The sequence below is a fragment of the Asparagus officinalis genome, chromosome 4 (assembly GCF_001876935.1).
Source record: "Asparagus officinalis chromosome 4, Aspof.V1, whole genome shotgun sequence".
Classification (NCBI taxonomy): Eukaryota; Viridiplantae; Streptophyta; class Magnoliopsida; order Asparagales; family Asparagaceae; genus Asparagus; species Asparagus officinalis.
The window spans coordinates 57803453-57825289 of record NC_033797.1 but is presented as its reverse complement, the minus strand read 5'-3'; the positions used below and the strand labels follow the sequence as shown (position 1 = coordinate 57825289).

The 21837-nt window shown below is 34.1% G+C and overlaps 1 protein-coding gene across 1 annotated transcript; it reads right to left on the bottom strand.

The window, feature by feature from the left end:
* Positions 11557-21153, bottom strand: LOC109837519 (electron transfer flavoprotein subunit beta, mitochondrial). Its single transcript, XM_020405799.1, is given in 6 exon segments — positions 11557-12073; positions 13974-14068; positions 14924-15004; positions 20603-20774; positions 20776-20891; positions 20973-21153. Coding segments are annotated over 6 exon segments (759 nt in total). The 5' UTR covers positions 21042-21153; the 3' UTR covers positions 11557-11847.

The window sequence follows — 21837 nt, the reverse complement described above, 5'->3', positions numbered from 1 at the left end:
ATTCCATCCATCCTCTAACATATTATTTATCTACAATAAATACAAAACACAAACACTAGACAAATAATATTAGATGTAAATTGTTTGTTAAATCATCATCAAAACAAGAAGGCCAACAATCTCCCCCTTTTTGATGATGACAAACAATTTACAAAAAGGATATATGCATAAAATGAAATGAATATATAAATTATAATATATCATGCATATAAACAAGAAAGAATATACTCATAATATTTCTCCCCCTTTGACAACATCAAAAAGGGAACAAAAGAATTAAGAGAGCGAAAGCTCCCCCTACAAATAAGCATTTTCAACTGAAAATAAATCAAACAAAAGAAATCATAAATCAAAGTTTATATCCAAAAACGATGTTTGATCAATCAAGAGAATTTTCTTTGTGGGATTTGATCAAACCACATATAGAATACATTATAAGGCACGAATAGATGATCGATAAGCACAAACACATAAATATCATCATATAAGTGAAAATAATGAATTCAAAGCAATAATTCAAAATAAAATCTTTGATAAAAGAATTTCAAGAGAGGCAACAATATATCAAGCTCTTAAGCTTGTTCCAACCCATATAATCATTCTAGCATCCGGTAAACATGATTTGGGAATAAACACTCAATAAACCCGGAGGGTTATATAAACACAAATCTCTCATCAAAATCAAAACTAATAATCATGAAAACAAAAGATTTGATAAAAGAAAAATTATTTTCATAACCAAAAGATTTTAAAACATAATTTTTCAAAACCAAGAAAAGAAAAAGAAAAACACTAAAATACTTGGTTTTAAAAATCAAATTTGTTTTGGTACCCAAGAATTCTTGGTACCAAGAGATTTAGGGACATGACCTCTATCTTTTAAGCTCAAAGCTCTAGGATTATGAACCCTCTTGGGCATATGTGGTGCACGGAATCAGTCATAGTAATAATCACTCAAATGACCCTTCCGATTGCAATATGTACAATGGAAAGGAAGCATTTGCTTACGTTGACCATTAAAAGGTGCACGAGGAACATTTGCAAACATAGATGATTTTTTAAAATTGTTTTGCAAATGTGAAACATTATCAAAACATAACTTTCCTAAATGGCCAAATCTACCACAAACATCACATTTAAAAACATGAGGTCTACTAGAAACATTTGGCAAACTTGATTTTCCTTTCAAATCAAAATAATATTCGGTCAAATGATCAAAACGATCACAATGATCACATCCATACACATGAGCATGCTTATGATGAACAATGGGTGCATGTGTGTGTACATGTGATGAAGAAACTTGATGAGATACACAATGAGTATTGACATTTTTATGTTTGTGTGCATCATAGCAAAATCTAGCAAGATGGTCTTTACGACCGTAATTTGTGCATTTGTAGACTTTGCTATATATGTGTGCATAGTGAATGGATAATTTTGGTTTAGACTTAGCACACATATCCACAAGCTTCCTATGATTATTAATGCATGTATTAAGAGTTGAGTCTAAAGATGAAATATGATTTTTAATAACATTCAACTCATCATTAGGCGCATATGCATTTTTATTAGAAGTAGAACATCTATAGTTATTTGCAAAAGAAGCAACTTTATTTTTCATGTTCTCTACTTCTAATATGACATTATCTTTTTTCATGAGTTAAACTAGCAACGTTTGAAATTAAAGAATCATGAATAGTTTCAAACTTAAAAGCTAATAATTCATGATCGGATTTTAATGCATCATGCTTGCTTTGTAAATCAATAAAATCTTTGTGCAATTTGTTATAGGCATGCAATAATTTTTTACTAGCATAAGCAAGTTCATCACTAGATAAATCATTTATGGATTCGAACTCGTAAACCTCACTAGGGCTATCGCCTAGTGGCCGTGTGCATGAAGATGAAGCTCCACATGAACTAGAAGCGGAATCCTCCAAAGCTTGTCGGATCCCCTCCAAATTTTCTTGATGTTTTTCTATAAGTTTTCACAATGTGTAAGCACTATCAAAAGAATCAAGCTTGTTAGAAAAAGAAGAATCAAATGCATTATGTAAAAACTCTAACAAAGGGTTGTTCATAGCAAACATTCAATGATCATTTTTATTCCACTTGGATTTCTCCAAGGTGGGCACAATATAAGCATCATCTATAATTTCTTATAAATTAAAGTGTCTAGATTGAACAAAAAGTTTAAATCTAATACACCATTGGGCATAGGGGAAAAAATCTAATCTAGGAGCAATATTGATGGCATAACCTAAAATAGGTGCACCGTGCATATCCATAATGTACATATGTGCAAGCAAGATAACGATAAAATCACAAAACTAGATTAGCACAAAAATATAACTTAGATCTTTAACTCAAGGCGATTAGACATTAAATCAAAGAGCACCAAGCTCTGATACTAATTGTTAGACCCTAGAGGGGGGTGATTAGGGTCTTAAGCTAATCTAATCCAATTATATACCAATTAAAACTTATTAACAAATATATTCTTGCAAGATAGATATACAACTAATTATGAGCAAGAATATGCAATATGAACAAAGGAATATATCCTAACAATGAGATGTACTATGATATATATATGCAAGGATATGAAACTAATACAAGGGTAAACAATTTGAAACTAGATAGTGGGCAAACTAAATAATGAGACAATGACGATATGAGCAATGAGCACAAATAAGAATAAATGCCAAAGCACACTCAAACACAATCAAATGATCACGGAGTTCGGACCTTCCGTCATACGTCTCCGCTCCCCACTCCCGGGGAGAAATCCACTATCACAACCGGGTTTTTCTACGCTCACCCGAATAACGTTTACACCTCACAATGTTGGTTTTTAACGCTCACCGATCAACATTCACAAACACTCACAATGTCGGTTTTCAACGTTCACCGATCAACGTCCACTCACACTCGGTTTTCTAGTTCACCGAAAACTTCACAATTCACACTCTCACAATATCGGTTTTTAACGCTCACTGATCAACGTCTACTCCTAACACTCGATTTTCTAGCTCACTGAAAACTTTACAATCTCATAATATAACAAATGATTTGTTCTCTACAATAGATGAGAACTCAATGTAAGCTCACACTCAAAGTTACAAAACTCACCAACCCAAATATACTATGTATGAATACAATAAGCTCAATGTGGGTGTGTGTAACAATGAGATAATATAATCAAATCTAAACTCAATATAAAAACTAGCTTTAAAGAAAGATAATCAAATAACTATGCAAATGTAAAGCTAGATAAGAGTTTAGAAATCTTCTCAAATGATCAAGAGGTGGAGGGAGAATAGTTGGAAGCTCAAACTTCAATAGATGATCTCCTCAAGCTCTTGTGGAATTGATTCACAAAACTGAAACACTCAAATACTTAAAAGCTTATAAACACACTTTAAACAAACTTAAACCCTTAATTAAAACTTTGTTAAAGCTCTTTTAAAACATTCTCTTTGTTACTCATGAAGGATGAGAGCGATGTGGGTATTTATAGCCTCCCAAAACCTCAGCCAAAAAACCCAATCAAAATGACCAAAAAATCCAAGAGAAAACAGCTCAGAAACTAGACGTTGATTTGATCTGACAGTTCGGCGGTCGATCGCGGCGGTCGACCGCTAGCAACAAAACAACAAAACTACAGCTCAGAACAACAGACGGTCGACCGCGACGGTCGATCGCGACAATGACTGGTTTTGAAAAAGGACTTCCCAAATGAAAAATATCATCATTTTGCAAAATAGTCCAAAACATGAAAATGTGAACATATGAGTTTTGACATTTTAGCTTAACCATGTTTTGAAACAATACAAAATGATTTTGTAGACTTAATAAAAGATGTATATGATTGTTATTAAGTCCATAAATAAAGAATACAATATTTTTACAAATTGCATATTCTATGCAATATATACGAAAACACAATAGAGTATGAAATATGTAATTTCATATATATAAACATAAAAACCCAAAATACATGTATGTATATATATAGCTATATATATGCATAGAAACCAAATATGTGTGTGTATATATGATTGAGCTTAAAGTACTAACACACATAATATATAACCTAAACTACATTACCCAAGCTTGATCTTGATCTTTATTGTAGCTCAACTTGGTAATCTTGCGGATGAAGCTTGAACTTGGATCTTTAACTTTAAATTGCATTGCTTCACTCCACTATTCCGCCAACCTCCATTGGATATGATCATGAAAGATCGATTCCATCCATCCTCTAACATATTATTTGTCTACAATAAATACAAAACACAAACACTAGACAAATAATATTAGATGTAAATTGTTTGTTAAATCATCATCAAAACAAGAAGGCCAACAATCTCCCCCTTTTTGATGATGACAAACAATTTACAAAAAGGATATATGCATGAAATGAAATGAAAATATAAATTATAATATATCATGCATATAAACAAGAAAGAATATACTCATAATATTTCTCCCCCTTTGACAACATCAAAAAGGGGAAAACCATATGGATGAAAGAGAGCGAAAGCTCCCCCTATCAATAAGCATGGGTGAGTATAACACATAGAAAGATATAGGGATTGCTCTCCCTATCAAAATGCCTTAATGAATGTATGGAATGAAGGCTAAGGCAATCATATGTGAGCAAGCATAGATGAATATGCTAAATATCACTCACATACTACAAAATAATAAGAACACATATGGATGTACCATTGAAATAATGTGTCTCAAAACATACACATAAAATTCATGTATAAAAATAGATTTATGAAATCAAAAGAAAGAGGAACATGAGAATCATGCAAAAAGTTTTCAAATGAAAATAAATCAAACAAAAGAAATCATAAATCAAAGTTTATATCCAAAAACGATGTTTAATCAATCAAGAGAATTTTCTTTGTGGGATTTGATCAAACCACATATAGAATACATTATAAGGCACGAATAGATGATCGATAAGCACAAACATATAAATATCATCATATAAGTGAAAATAATGAATTCAAAGCAATAATTCAAAATAAAATCATTGATAAAAGAATTTCAAGAGAGGCAACAATATATCCAACCCAAATAATCATTCTAGCATCCGGTAAACATGATTTGGGAATAAACACCCAATAAACCTGGAGGGTTATATAAACACAAATCTCTCATCAAAATCAAAACTAATAATCATGAAAACAAAAGATTTGATAAAAGAAAAATTGTTTTCATAACCAAAAGATTTTAAAACATAATTTTTCAAAACCAAGAAAAGAAAAAGAAAAACACTAAAATACTTGGTTTTAAAAATCAAATTTGTTTTGGTACCCAAGAATTCTTGGTACCAAGAGATTTAGGGATATAACCCCTATCTTTTAAGCTCAAAGCTCTAGGGTTATGAACCCTCTTGGGCATATGTGGTGCACGGAATCAGTCATAGTAATAATCACTCAAATGACCCTTCCGATTGCAATATGTACAATGGAAAGGAAGCATTTGCTTACGTTGACCATTAAAAGATGCACGAGGAACATTTGCAAACATAGATGATTTTTTAAGATTATTTTGCAAATGTAAAACATTATCAAAACATAACTTTCCTAAGTGGCCATATCTACCACAAACATCACATTTAAAAACATGTGGTCTACTAGAAACATTTGGCAAACTTGATTTTCCTTTCAAATCAAAATAATATTCGGTCAAATGATCAAAACGATCACAATGATCACATCCATACACATGAGCATGCTTATAATGAACAATGAGTGCATGTTTGTGTACATGTGATGAAGAAACTTGATGAGATACACAATGAGCATTGACATTTTTATGTTTGTGTGCATCATAGCAAAATCTAGCAAGATGGTCTTTACGACCGTAATTTGTGCATTTGTAGACTTTGCTATATATGTGTGCATAGTGAGTGGATGATTTTGGTTTAGACTTAGCACACATATCCACAAGCTTCCTATGATTATTAATGCATGTATTAAGAGTTGAGTCTAAAGATGAAATATGATTTTTAATAACATTCAACTCATCATTAGGCACATATGCATTTTTATTAGAAGTAGAACATCTATAGTTATTTGCAAAAGAAGCAACTTTATTTTTCATGTTCTCTACTTCTAATATGACATTATCTTTTTTCATGAGTTAAACTAGCAACGTTTGAAATTAAAGAATCATGAATAGTTTCAAACTTAAAAGCTAATAATTCATGATCGGATTTTAATGCATCATGCTTGCTTTGTAAATCAATAAAATCTTTGTGCAATTTGTTATAGGCATGCAATAATTTTTTACTAGCATAAGCAAGTTCATCACTAGATAAATCATTTATGGATTCGAACTCGTAAACCTCACTAGGGCTATCGCCTAGTGGTCGTGTGCATGAAGATGAAGCTCCACATGAACTAGAAGCGGAATCCTCCAAAGCTTGTCGGATCCCCTCCAAATTTTCTTGATGTTTTTCTATAAGTTTTCACAATGTGTAAGCACTATCAAAAGAATCAAGCTTGTTAGAAAAAGATGAATCAAACGCATTATGTAAAAACTCTAACAAAGGGTTGTTCATAGCAAACATTCAATGATCATTTTTATTCCACTTGGATTTCTCCAAGGTGGGCACAATATAAGAATCATCTATAATTTCTCATAAATTAAAGTGTCTAGATTGAACAAAAAGTTTAAATCTAATACACCATTGGGCATAGGGGAAAAAAATCTAATCTAGGAGCAATATTGATGGCATAACCTAAAATAGGTGCACCGTGCATATCCATAATGTACATATGTGCAAGCAAGATAACGATAAAATCACAAAACTAGATTAGCACAAAAATATAACTTAGATCTTTAACTCAAGGCGATTAGACATTAAATCAAAGAGCACCAAGCTCTGATACTAATTGTTAGACCCTAGAGGGGGGTGATTAGGGTCTTAAGCTAATCTAATCCGATTATATACCAATTAAAACTTATTAACAAATATATTCTTGCAAGATAGATATACAACTAATTATGAGCAAGAATATGCAATATGAACAAAGGAATATATCCTAACAATGAGATGTACTATGATATATATATGCAAGGATATGAAACTAATACAAGGGTAAACAATTTGAAACTAGATAGTGGGCAAACTAAATAATGAGACAATGACGATATGAGCAATGAGCACAAATAAGAATAAATGCCAAAGCACACTCAAACACAATCAAATGATCACGGAGTTCGGACCTTCCGTCATACGTCTCCGCTCCCCACTCCCGGGGAGAAATCCACTATCACAACCGGGTTTTTCTACGCTCACCCAAATAACGTTTACACCTCACAATGTTGGTTTTTAACGCTCACCGATCAACGTTCACAAATACTCACAATGTCGGTTTTCAACGTTCACCGATCAACGTCCACTCACACTCGGTTTTCTAGTTCACCGAAGAAAACTTCACAATTCACACTCTCACAATATCGGTTTTTAACGCTCACTGATCAACGTCTACTCCTAACACTCGATTTTCTAGCTCACTGAAAACTTTACAATCTCATAATATAACAAATGATTTGTTCTCTACAATAGATGAGAACTCAATGTAAGCTCACACTCAAAGTTACAAAACTCACCAACCCAAATATACTATGTATGAATACAATAAGCTCAATGTGGGTGTGTGTAACAATAAGATAATATAATCAAATCTAAACTCAATATAAAAACTAGCTTTAAAGAATGATAATCAAATAACTAAGCAAATGTAAAGCTAGATAAGAGTTTAGAAATCTTCTCAAATGATCAAGAGGTGGAGGGAGAATAGTTGGAAGCTCAAACTTCAATAGATGATCTCCTCAAGCTCTTGTGGAATTGATTCACAAAACTGAAACACTCAAATGCTTAAAAGCTTATAAACACACTTTAAACAAACTTAAACCCTTAATTAAAACTTTGTTAAAGCTCTTTTAAAACATTCTCTTTGTTACTCATGAAGGATGAGAGCTATGTGGGTATTTATAGCCTCCCAAAACCTCAGCCAAAAAACCCAATCAAAATGACCAAAAAAACCCAAGAGAAAACAGCTCAGAAACTAACCGTTGAACTGATCTGACAGTTCGGCGGTCGATCGCGGCGGTCGACCGCTAGCAACAAAACAACAAAACTACAGCTCAGAACAACAGACGGTCGACCGCGACGGTCGATCGCGAAACTCTCTGGATGAGCCACGGTCGACCGATAAACAATCATACTGAGTTTCTGAACTCTCGGCGGTCGACCGTGACGGTCGACCGCAAACTGATACATGCTAAATTACAGGTTTTGAAAACAGTTTTTGAGACTTTTAAAAATATATTAAAAATAACAAATGAAGTCCAAAAGTAATGAAATGATAATCATATTTTACTATAATTTTATACCCTCATTATCTATTTTATATGAATAAATATACCACTAATAATTATTTTTATCTTTTAATTGCAGGTTAATGAAGAATAAATCTCAAACTCTCATCTCTCAACAAAAACCCATTGATTAAATGAAGAAATGAAGCAAAGAAGCACATTGAAAAATCAATTTCCAAATTATCCAAAATCCAGAATCAAGCTGAGTAGCCTGTAGAAGCCGGAGAAAGTCAAAAATCCAATATGAAAAGAAATCATATTCAAAATGGTTGGCCGTAAAGAAACGACGATATCTCCTAATCCGGAAGGCGGAATTTAACATATAATATATGAAAATCGCCTATCTCGACGAGACGAAGCTATCCGTGAAATCAGAATTTGAAAATAATGAGTATTGATGTCGGCATCGATGTGGGCATCGATGCCTGCATCGATACCTGCATCGATGCCTGCATCGATACCTGCATTGATGCCTGCATCGATACCAGATTACTGTAGCGCGTCTCAATGGCTGATTTTGCTTGTCTTGGGGCTCAAGTTTGATTCAATGGCTCTCATTCACTGATGTTTACTATAAATAGGGGTAGAGAGTGAGGGGCTAGAGGTGTGAAAATTTTGTAAACTCCTTTTGGAGAGGAGGGCTACTCTTAATTGAGAAGGCCTTCCAAAAATTATAACTTTAGTGCAATAATTAATAATAATTTTTTCACCACTTTAAATTTTTCTCTTCTTCTCTTTGTTGGATGATGAAGATGAAGATGAAGATGGAGAATTATTTGAAGGTTTGCATTTCTTTCTTTTTCTCTTTTATTGCTTATTAGTTTAGATTTATTTCTATGCTTGTAGTTAGATTTTATTTTCTTGTTAAATAGCCAAGAGGCTAGAACCCTCTTGCCTTAGATTTATTTCATGCTTATAGAGTAGATTTATTTTCTTGCATTTAATTCTTGCAATTTTATTTTGTAGTTTAGATTTTGCAATTTATTTTGTAGTTAGATTTTAATTTCTTATACTATTCACCTTGAGGCTAGAACCCTCTTGGGTTTAGTTTTTCTTTTTGTTTATTTTTATTTTGTTTGATTCGCCTTTAGGCTAGAACCCTCTAGGGAATCACCCTTTTCTAAGAAGTGGGTTCAATTTTAGATTATCCATATCTATAATTGAATCCACCATCTTTAATTTCTTGCATTTTCTTTTATTCTAGAATTTTGTTCTTCATTCTTGAATTTTTTATTTGTTTCTTGATTTTATTCATTTTTCCTTCTCACCTTATTGATCATACTCATTCTTTTTCAAATCCACTCTCACTTACACTTGCACCTATTTACAAATCACACTTATTCTTTATTCTTAATTGTCATGCACAAAACATAAGAACCATTTCTAATAATCTCTTAAAATCACCTTCCTCGTGGGATCGATATTTTTTTATACTATAACTTGATAAATTGTGCACTTGCAATTTTGGTACATAATTATGTCGCATCATGAAACTTTGGGAAATGTATATAAACATGTAAATGAACATGTTACAAAAAAAGTTACCAAATTGCATTTCCCATTTATGAAAAAAATCATCATTTTGTAAAATAGTCCAAAACATGAAAATGTGAACATATGAGTTTTGACATTTTAGCTTAACCATGTTTTGAAACAATACAAAATAATTTTGTAGACTTAATAAAAAATATATATGATTGTTATTAAGTCCATAAACAAAGAATACAATATTTTTACAAAATTACATATTCTATGCAATATATACGAAAACACAATAGAGTATGAAATATGTAATTTCATATATATAAACATAAAAACCCAAAATACATGTATGTATATATATAACTATATATATGTATAGAAACCAAATATGTGTGTATATATGATTGAGCTTAAAGTACTAATACACATAATATAAAACCTAAACTACATTAACCAAGCTTGATCTTGATCTTCATTGTAGCTTAACTTGGTAATCTTGCGGATGAAGCTTAAACTTGGATCTTCAACTTTGAATTGCATTGCTTCACTCCACTATTTCGCCAACCTCCATTGGATATGATCGTGAAAGCTCGATTCCATCCATCCTCCAACATATTGTTTGTCTACAATAAATACAAAACACAAACACTAGATAAACAATATTAGATGTAAATTATTTGTTAAATCATCATCAAAACAAGAAGGTCAACAGAGTCAAATGTGAGTGTCTAGCGATGAGTTCTCTGTTCTCCTAAACTCTTAAGGGGGACTGTCCACAGAGGTGGATATAGAAAGTAATCAATGTTTCATATTTAGTTGTAAAATAATATGAGTTTATCCTCATTTAATGAGCGAGTTTTCTCCCCTCTCTCAAAAAAGAGGGAGAGATTCTTTCTCGTGCACATACTACGAATGTATAAAGAAAAAATAAGTGTGATGTAGCGGCTTATTTTGTAAAATGAACTATCAAGAGTAACATACGTGATGAAGCCTAGCCTAGTTATCAGAGACTCACCACTTACTCTCTTGGTTTATTTTGCTAAATGAACCGTCACCTCACCACCATTAAAACTAAATATAAATAGCCGCTACTTAACATTGCCAAAAAAAGGGTGAGTCGGTCCTTCTCCTGTACACGCCACCAATATATAAATACGCACTAATAAAGGCGGAGAGTGCCGTGTGACCAACTCAATCCTTAATGGTGATTTCAATCTGACTTAATTGCTATTATTATTATTTTCTTTCTAATGCTTGGGACAGCTGTGGAATGAGAGCTTGATACCCAAATCAGTCATTAGAAAGAACTTTGTAAGCTCTACCGAAGGAATCAAGCATAAACAATCATCACCGAAAGAATCCATCTTCCACTATTCTTGGGTACCCAAATCAGGTTAGAAACTTACTTTCCATCAGAAACTTTTCTACATAAGGGTACCCAGCAAATGCAAACGAAATATCCTAACCCGTGTCGTAATTGCTCGAAAAACCCAAGAAATTGTTTTAAGCACGTTTCTAAAACACTGAGCTGCTTCCCCAAAACTCAAAAAATGGTCAGATGCAATGCAAAACAAAAGAGTTTCAGAACTGGAAATGGAAGTCTGTTTCGTGGAAATTCATTGCTGCACCGCTCTCCTATTTTCCTCGATAAAGTCAAAGTTAACAAAAAGTCAATCAACTTTGTGCAGGGAGAAATTTTACTACATAAGGTTACTTTTTATTTCACGGGTGCCAATTTTGTTACGCGAAGCAATGATATTTATAACCTGAGCTTAGTATATACAGTTTTATTTTTCCTTCTGCAATGATACTTGTAACCTAAGCTTGATATACTGTTTTTTTTTCCCTTCTTTTCATGAACAGCTGAAGCTTGCTTTTTCATGGGAGTGGTAGCCTGAGCAAAAACCCAAGATCTATAAAAAAACCCCAAAAGAATGAAATACAAAGAGGTTACAGGACACGGGCTTCATTCTTTAACTTATCAATGAGCTCATCCACGGAGGAAACCATGATGCCAGCTTTCCTTTTGGGGGGTTCGGTGACCTGTAAAACCTCTAACTCTGACTTGATCTCCACATTCAGATCTTGAGGAGTCATTTTCTTGATGACCTTTGATTTCGCCTTCATGATGTTGGGCAGTGTTGCATACCTTGGCTGGTTCAATCTCAAGTCAGTGCTGCAGCAAGAACATGAAAACCATATCATAAAAGATGCACAACATTAAATTGAATGAAATGAGGACAATCTCTTTATCAGACTAATAAGTTGAGCAATTCTTCTTGGAGCAGTCAGTTAACTACGATGCCTGAGTCTCTTAGATCTCAGATTTACCAACCTGAGATATAATGATGGCTTGAGGGGGTGGTGGGGGGGACTTGGCATGTGCATTGATAAACAATATCACTTAACAGCCAATACTAACATTTGGCGAAGTTACAACTTACAAATATCTGTTGCAACAGAATAAGGGGCTAGTCAAGAGAATAAAATTTAAAGCACTAATTATTGGAGGATATGAGGCGAAGAAAAGAGAGAGGATTTAACAGTAATATGTCAGAGACTATGACATTAAATGCCGAGAAATAATTTGAAGATTGTGGACAGCCTGCAGTCTTAGACATAGTCTGATATGCCCTATCACCTACAGTCAATAATTTGAAGATTGTGGACAGCCTGCAGTCAGATTCTGTTCCTAGTTCCGTGTATTCATCACCAAGCTGTTTCATATTAATGCCGAGAAATAAAATTCCACCTATAAATTGGCAATCTGTAAGCCTCCTGCTGATTTCTAACCAAATTTTATTATTTCATGTTCTGTGCATAATGAATTATTAGACCAACATGCTTAAAATGTCAACTGCCAAGTTGCTTGACGAGATGCAAGCAGCTTTTATTGCAAGCAGACCTAATGGTGAGAATAATCTAATCTAGGAAGTATCGTCCTTCATTTTCATCCATCCACGTCAGGAAAAAGAATAAGCTGCCTCCATTAACACGTTACAAGTAATGTCAACATGAATTTGTCAACAGGGAACAAGCGCTAAAGTATACGTTGCCCACTGCCGCCACGATCATAGGTGCAACATGCATTCTCCATATGAGGAGGTGTATACATATACTTTTTTGGATTCATATACAGGACATGCACAAGTGCAGAGAGAGTGATGAGGATCGAGGCGAAGGCTTTGATCTCAAACAGATATGAAAACGCCAAAAGAGTTTATTTATACATTTATTTATTTATGAGGGAGGCAGCAGATTAATCTGAGGAGATAAACGAAAGAACAATGGTACTAAGAGAATAAAGATAAATTTGACTCCAAAAGAGTTCATTTATTCATTTATTTATTAATGGGGGAGGCAGCAGATTAATTTGGGGAGATAAATGAAAGGACAATACTAAAAGAATAAAGATATATTTGACTTCAAACCTAGCAACTCACATGCTTACACGAGGGTGGTTTTTTCAAACTCAAATATTTCCAGGAGAAAAACTTAATACTAAAGATAACAACAAATCCTTAAAATCTTATCTAATTAAACTGAAAATCAACATAATCAAATATCTAACTGAAATGTCTAAAAAGATAAGATCTCAAACTGCAAACCCCTATTGACTAAAATAAGATTTTCTAAAATAAGAAGGAAAAAATCCTGACTACATTACTAAATAAAATCATCCCAATCATAACCTGTGCAGCATCAGAGAACCCTAACTGGATTATGGTAAATTTAGATGCAAAAATAGAAAATTTACTTAACCATTATACCAATAATTTTTATGATAAATAGAGCCAACTGTGCATACTTTACTTACTTTGACGTGCTAATAATCTAGGAAAACAGATGAATGTTTTTTCACTGATACAAGATATACCAATTGAAACAGTATGAGCAAGAATTTCTATACAATCAGTGAAAAAGATAGATATATTGACGGTCTGTAAGTTATCTTCACTTTGTCCCCAACTAAAAAAGTTTTACTAATAATGTAATGCCACTGCCCAGAAGAAAATAATTCAAATAATGGATTAAGCCAACTCAAAATGCATCACGACTTGAGGGAAGGAACTTACGTGATTACTGCAGGAAGATCTAAACATAGGGTCTCAAGACCCCCATCAACCTCTCTTTCCACCGTTGCAACCTGTTTCTCCTTGTCTAATACAACCTAAAGTAAGAAAAAGAGAATAACATAGTCTAGCAATATACTTTATTCATTAATAAAGTAAAAAACTTCCATTAAAAAGTTAAAGAATCAGATCTGGCAATCGAGAGGAATTCTCAAATGAAACAGCATATGAAGGTTGATGCAAGTTTGGGTGAAAGAATAAGCAAACAATAAAAATAAAGTAAGCCAAACATGAACAATGAGATCAGAAAATCTCTGATCGCATATCTGAGGAACTAAAAACTTGGCTTCAATTCTTTAGCGGCTGAACTAAATATGAAAATTTAATCACTGGTGTTTAAAATGCAGAGTGGTTTACCAGATCAGAAGAAACACAATACTTAAATACAAGATGATTCTTAAATAGAGAAAACTACAATGAACAATTGCAAAATCATAGTTAACACCCAATCATAATTCTCAAATATATCAATATAAAGCAACTAAAGTTCAGAAAGAAATTCTGGTGTTTATAAGTGAAACAGTTCTCTATCTATCGACAAATGTCTGAAATATGATTTTAGGAGATCAATATCGGATGAATTAAACTCAAAATTTTTCTGGTCCCTCAAATTTTCTTGAGACAAGATGGTGTATTCCAAATGCAATCTGTGCAAAGAAATATGCACATGCACATGCATTTAACACAAACATCATATTAGAAAGTATAAAATCACAGGATACATGCAAGTACAAACATATGTGAATTGATAAGTGTACTCGATATTTTACATCTATACTTGTAATATTAGAAATTAGAATAGCTTCCTTGATTATATCTATCAAACAAATTTCTAACTTCAAACCTTTGGAACAAAAAGGTCCTTTCACATACATTTCTATATAATGGCTAACCTTTGAGGCAAAGGTTCCCTGTGGCCACTTGAGAAGTCCAGCAACCATCTGTCCTGTTTGGTTACAGTCATCATCAATAGCCTGGAACAGGAAGAATACAATAATAAGCAATAGAACTGCCAGACAACATTAAGTAGTGGAAAAACCAAGGTTATAGCAAGTGAAAAGAAAATAGATGTATTGAAACTAATCCATTGTCCACTCACAAAGAATCATTTAAATATTAGCCCAAAAAAAGCTAATGATATTGAACAGAACTAGGTCAATTGAACAATTTAAACAGATAATACGGAGTAAACAAGACGAACAACTACAAACTATCAGTCAACACCTAAGTTGCATGGAAACGGGCACGGGTACTGGTACGGGTGCGGGTACGGGACATGACAAAACTGTAAAATGTTGGGTACGGGGACACGACTACATATATATATTGAATTAATAATGTACATGAGATAAATTTTTTTCCGCTTCATGTGTCATTAGAATTAAAATTTCGATCACATTTTTTAGTTTATTTTATCATATTGATTATCATGAATTGTAAACTACTCATTTTTTTACTAGACATCTAAACGACCCATTAACTATATAGTTTTGAACTTGGGTATGAACTGAAACGAACCCGACCCGTATCCCATTAGTTTCAAAAGACGAATGTGAAGCGTAAGCTCTACGTCTAGGGAGTCTTTGACAAGTGTTTTAAATTAACACATATATCGTCTAATTGAGTACATGTTGTAATAAATGCATGCATATATTCAAGAAGTGTCCATGAAGTTTGGGTATGGGAAAGTGTCGGGTACGTATCCAGTACGGGTACAGCTTCAATAATGAAGTACCCGGGTAACATAGGTCAACACCTATTTGTTACTGAAATGGTTTTTGCTTCCTATAAATTGGACGATTAAGAATTAATTACTAGTTCCTATTTATTTATGTGTTGATAACACACACATGCACACATGTAATGTGCACGCGCACACAGACACACTTAAAAATATTACAGATCATTCCCCTCATCCTATAGTTTAGATTGTTGGCTCATGTATGTGCCACTGTCATGTTTGTGTCTTGCATTTGTGTCCTTACTACATAGCAAGGTTATGGAAAGCGCTAGGGGCCTGGGCGCTTGCCCCGACGCGTAGAGCCTAGGCACCTCGGCGGGAGCCTAAGTAGGCCTGAGTAGTTTTTTTTTCTATTTTTAGTTATAATAAGAAAGAGGTAGGCACCAGTAGGCACCAGATTGACGCCTAGCACCTAGGCGGATATCTTCCTTTGTTTAAGTGGGGGTGGCGAAAGTTTTCTGAAAATCGAAGGAGGAGGTGGAGGTGTTCACAGTTTGTGGATGAGGCAAAAAGAGTCAGAGGAGGTTGGATGACGTGAATGCTGAAACAAAAGGAAATCACGACCAAAACTTAAGTGGTGCAGTTTGTGCAAGTGACCTACGCTGTCCTAGGCGCTCCCATGGCTTAGGCGGCTGACCTAGGTATCACTTAGGCCTAGGCATGTCCCTAAACGGGCTAGACGCCCACTTTTTAAAACATTGCCATATAGAAGGTTCATATGTGATGCAAGACAAAACCAGAACTAAATTCAGCATAAGTTCTAATTAAGATTTTAGTTAGGATTTTATTTTTAAGGATTTGATTTTTCATTTAGTGGAGATATTTAGTCAGGAACGAATTCGTTGCTTAGATAAGATTGAATTTTTTATTTTGTTAGGATGTGTTATTTAATCTTATCTATTGGTTGGGTTAGATTTTGTTTTATTCCTATAAAAGGAGTTGTATTTCTTCATTTTTAGGAGGGAGGAGAGAAGAATGTTAGTGAAAAATCTGCATGTGAATTGCAACTAGTATTAAGCATATGAGATGCTGCTATGTGACATGCTCGGGTGTGAGACCTATATCAGTATTTTGTTCTATTCTTAAATGAAGAGTGAAATTTTATTATTTGTATTTTCATTTTATTTGATCTTGTCGTTCCCTATCATTTGGTATCAGAACCGAAAAGATCTATCTTTATAGCTTTGACATCAGCGGTGCAAAAATTCAAAGTCCATTAATGCTATGCAATTTTAAACTTGCGGACAAGTTTCGTCAAGAGGGAGGAGAGAATAATATTTATGATAAATCAACATGTGAATTGTAACTAGTATTAGACATGTGAGGTGCTGGTATGCGAGGTACCCAGAGTGTGAGAACCATATTTGTATCTTTTCTAAATTCTTAAATGAAGAGTACAATTTTATTATTTCTATTTTCATTTTATTGAATCCAAATAAGTTCGATCAAGAATCTCCATATTGTCATTCCCCATCATTTGGTATCAGAGTCGAAAAGATCTATCTTTATAGCTTTGACATCGGCGATACAACATTAAAAATTCATTAATGCTATGCAATTTTAAACTCAAGGACGGAGGAGGAAGAATGTTTATGAGAATTCTACATGTTAATTGCAGCTCATCTGAGATGCTAGCATGTGAGGTGCCCCGGTGTGAGTCCATATTTGTGCTTTTTGCTATTCTTAAATGAAGAGTGTAATTTTATTATTTATATTTTTAATTTTTTTAATCCAAATAAGTTCAATCAAAAATCTCTATCTTGTCCTTACCCATCAATATGTTTTAAGCAATTTAGAAAAATAGGATAGTGTCCAAGGAGAAACCATGATGGATTCTAGAAAGGAACAAGTGCCTAAGGTATATTGATGTGCTAGAAGACGTCACATAATAAAGAAACAACTAAGATGAGAGCAATATAAAAGATCCAGTCTTGATCACCATAGGCTTGCATCAAGGATTAACATTAAGTTGCTATCTCTTTCCATTAGTTACAGATAAACTTATTAGGTATACATACGATGGCGCCACATGTGCATATTACCAGTCGATAAAGTAATCTTCACGTATTAAGGTAAAGTAGGACTCTAGGATCTAAAGGACTCAGAATTGTTAGATTGAAACATGAATAAGAATGTGAAGTTAACTAAATTGTGAGAAATAATGTGTATATTGTATGAGTATGTGGTTAAGAATATATTCTACGAGCATGAGGTCAAGAAATATCTTAGGATCAACCATTTTAAAATGATAAAATTGAGGGAGATGTTGTTCACACTTTTAAAGTGGAATAGGAATATGTGTACTTCTGGGTTGTTTCGTTAAACTATTTTTAATGAAACATGGGAGCTAGTTACCCACCGTTTTACTTTAAAAAAGTCTCGCTTAAACTTAAACTCACAAACTCATTACACAATATCCAGCATTGATTATTCATCTCCCTTACTGAAGCTCAATACTGAACCTGTAACCTGCTACAACTTGGCCAGCTCCCCCAAAATTACCACAAAATGGGTTTTGGTTGAATGTCCCTCGCTTACTTTGAGGCGGGACAGAAGACAAGAGGTAAACTCTTATTAAAGATCCAACATAAAATGAAGAAACTTACTCTAGAACCCAAAATTACCACAAAATGGGTTTTGGTTGAATGTCCCTCGCTTACTTTGAGGCAGGACAGAAGACAAGAGGTAAACTCTTATTAAAGATCCAACATAAAATGAAGAAACTTACTCTAGAAATGTGGGTATGCACTAGATAGAGAGTAAAAAATGAGCGCATCTATAGGAGGTTAGAGATTACTCCTATTAAGATAATTTGTGGCAATTGATTTGCCACGTCATGCACCAATTAGAAGAAATGATGAAATTATAGTTAATGAGCAAAAAGGAATACAGACAGACCTAAAAGAAATTGGTTGAAAGTAATTAAGAATGAATGTTAATAGTTAATGGAGGAAATTTACCCCATAATAGCACCAAATGAAAAGATAAGATCTAAGTAAACGACCTATTTGATGATGACGATGATTATTACTACTACTATTACTATTACTATTACTCTTATTATTACTATTACTATTACTATTACTACTATTACTATTACTACTATTACTACTATTATTATTACTATTACTACTATTACTATTACTATTACTACTATTATTATTAGAGATTAATGAGTATCCTTGATAAAGAGGGGGATTCCCTCCTTAACAATTATGTGACACAATCTTCACCATGTAAAATTCTCTCTCTTACTTTATTCTCTCTCCTTCACAAGGTGGGGATTGTGTCACATCATTATCAAGGAGGAAAATCCCATTCTTGTCAAGGATACTCATTAATTTATTATTATTATATCCTAATGATGCAAGTCTATAACCACACCACAACAAAATTGTTTCCAAGATTCGCACGTAATAAACCATACTAACAAACAAGCAAGGAAGCTGCTGGCTATTAAAACATGCAAATGTTCTCTCTAAAATTTGCTACAAAATGGACAAAAGAAAAGAAAATCCCAAACTAACTAACCAAAAGTGTTTTACTCAGTTACACATGATCGCAATTTGCTTTCAAAAATAATGTACATGGTTGTATCTTTATTAAAAAAAAACATCCATAAGATTGATATGCTCTGTAGTGAGCATAAAAACTGAATTAAATTCTATCACAGCTAATATCAAGTAAGCCTAAAAACTGAATATTAAATTTTATAAAATGTTTGAAAAATAACCAAACAGTGTTCCAAAAAATAACTCAAAGCAATTCTGCACATCCCAAAATTCCTTTGTGCTAATCCCGTAAAAAATACCGTAAAAGAACAATTGAGTTTGCATTCATTCCATGCCCACGCATACGAATTCAACTTGATAATTGATCTACACCCAAAATGAAAAACCATATCTCCATAGCAACCAATTTAAGCACAACCAATTAAAGAAAAAAGTTTACCCATTAAACCAATTTCAACACAATCCAATCAAGGGGGTTGAGGGAGAGATCGAGAGAGAGGGTTCGAGTTATTACCTGTGTCGGCGTCGGTCTCGAGAGAGGAAGAAGTGATGGGTCTTCGACGGGGGAGCTCGACGTCGGCGTCGACATAGGGAGGGTCTTTCTACGAGCCAAATATCGGCGTCGATAGCGGGAGGAGGGAGGGTCTTCGACGGGCCAAATCTCGGCTGTCGGCGTCGGTCTGTCGACAGCGAGAGGAGGGAGCTTGTTCGACGGGGGGAGAGGGACGATGGGAATTTGGGTGTAGATCGGGGGGTTGGCGTTTGACAGCTGGTCTACGCTCTTTTCAAAATGAGGGCTCATTTGCAAAATTCCCTTTGATTGCTGACACCTATTGAAATCAGATCTGTGGCTGAGATCTGGTCACATTAGCTCCATAGGAGGAAACTCCCTCCTATGTCAATGACCTCCATTAATCTCTTACTATTATTACTATTACTACTATTACTATTACTACTATTACTATTACCACTATTATTCATTTTATTTTAAATTTTTTATTTTTATTTACTTATTTATTTATTTATTTATTTATTTTATTTTTTATGTTTTGATAAATAAGTTGAGTATGCAAAATAGAGACAGAAAAACCTAAACTATCAAAGAATTGATAGCTTCTTCCATATCTCAGATGCAACAAAGATTGACTTAACGATGGGTCACAAAATTAGACATTTCTTATTTCATAATCTTCGACAAGGTAAAGAACCAACATCTTCACAATTAACCTATACAATTTGTTAGCAGCAATAAAATCTCACGTTTTCACCAATTTCCAACAATTAGGACAGAATTAATCTCCAAGATTGCAACTTTATACCTGCTTTCCAAGAATCAAGAGCCCCGGCTTCTCAGCCTCCACAAGCGACCGGAGAATCTTCGACAGCGGGTAAACCGCGCGTGTTCCCCGGGTCCACGTGCACCGCACAGGTTCGGCCGCCCTATGGGCCAGCGCACGCCGCAGCGTGTACAGCGCCCACTGCGCGGGCCCACCGACACGCGACGACCTCCGACGCGGCGCCGGACTCTTTGATCCTCAGCGCCTCCTCCAGCGCGATCTCGCAGAAAGGGTTCATCGACATTTTCACATTGCTCGTCTCAACTCCGGTCTGGAATAAATAATTAAGAGGAATGTCAGGGGTTTAATTGTAAAAACAAGTTATGAGGAGTGCTTGGCATAAATTTGGTACCTTGTCCGGTTTTACTCGGACTTTGACGGCGTAATCGACGACTCGCTTGACGGCGACGAGGATCTTCATTTTTGAGGTTTCGGTGAATTTTGGGTTCGCCGAAACGGAAGAGGAGTTTATGGTGCCGTGTTAGCTTTGCTCAAGAGAACTCAGCCTGAGGTCTGCCACGTGCAGCGCGCAAGCGTTTTGTGGATCATTGTTAGGGTCGGCCCTAGGTTTGTTTTCTTAGCCAATCCAATTTTGGTTTCCTTTATATTAAAAATTTGGTACGAATAATAACCATAAAAATAAATACATATAATATAATTTAGCATTCTATATTGGGCTCAAACTGATAACATTCTCTTACAAAACTAATATTCATATAAGAAAAGATTACATTTGTGCTACAATTTAATTCAAAGAAAAATACTTCTTATTGAATTTTTTGAAGCGAATTCTTCAATTAAAATTAAGTCATCATACTTAAGTTTCTCCAAGTATTCATTTTCAACTGATATTATTACCAATCCATTCAATTGTTCCTGTGACATGGTAGTACGAAGATAACTTTTTATCAATTCTAACTTGAAAAAACTTCTCTCCGACGAGGATATTTAACAAAATCCGATAAGCAACTCATGCACATTGAAAGCCACCATCATCCTAATAAGATCTTATGAAGTCAATGATGTCTATTGATTTAGTCACTTCCATCGGCAGCATTGTTTGCAAAGCTCGTAGGTCATTGAATAAATCTTTCTCATGTATATCACATTGTTGGTTGTGTTCCAAGTATCTTTGTAATTTAGTGCAATGTTCCATCATTTTTTCTTCACCAATACTCATGAACTTTGCATTAAACAAAAATACGAAGATTTCTTCA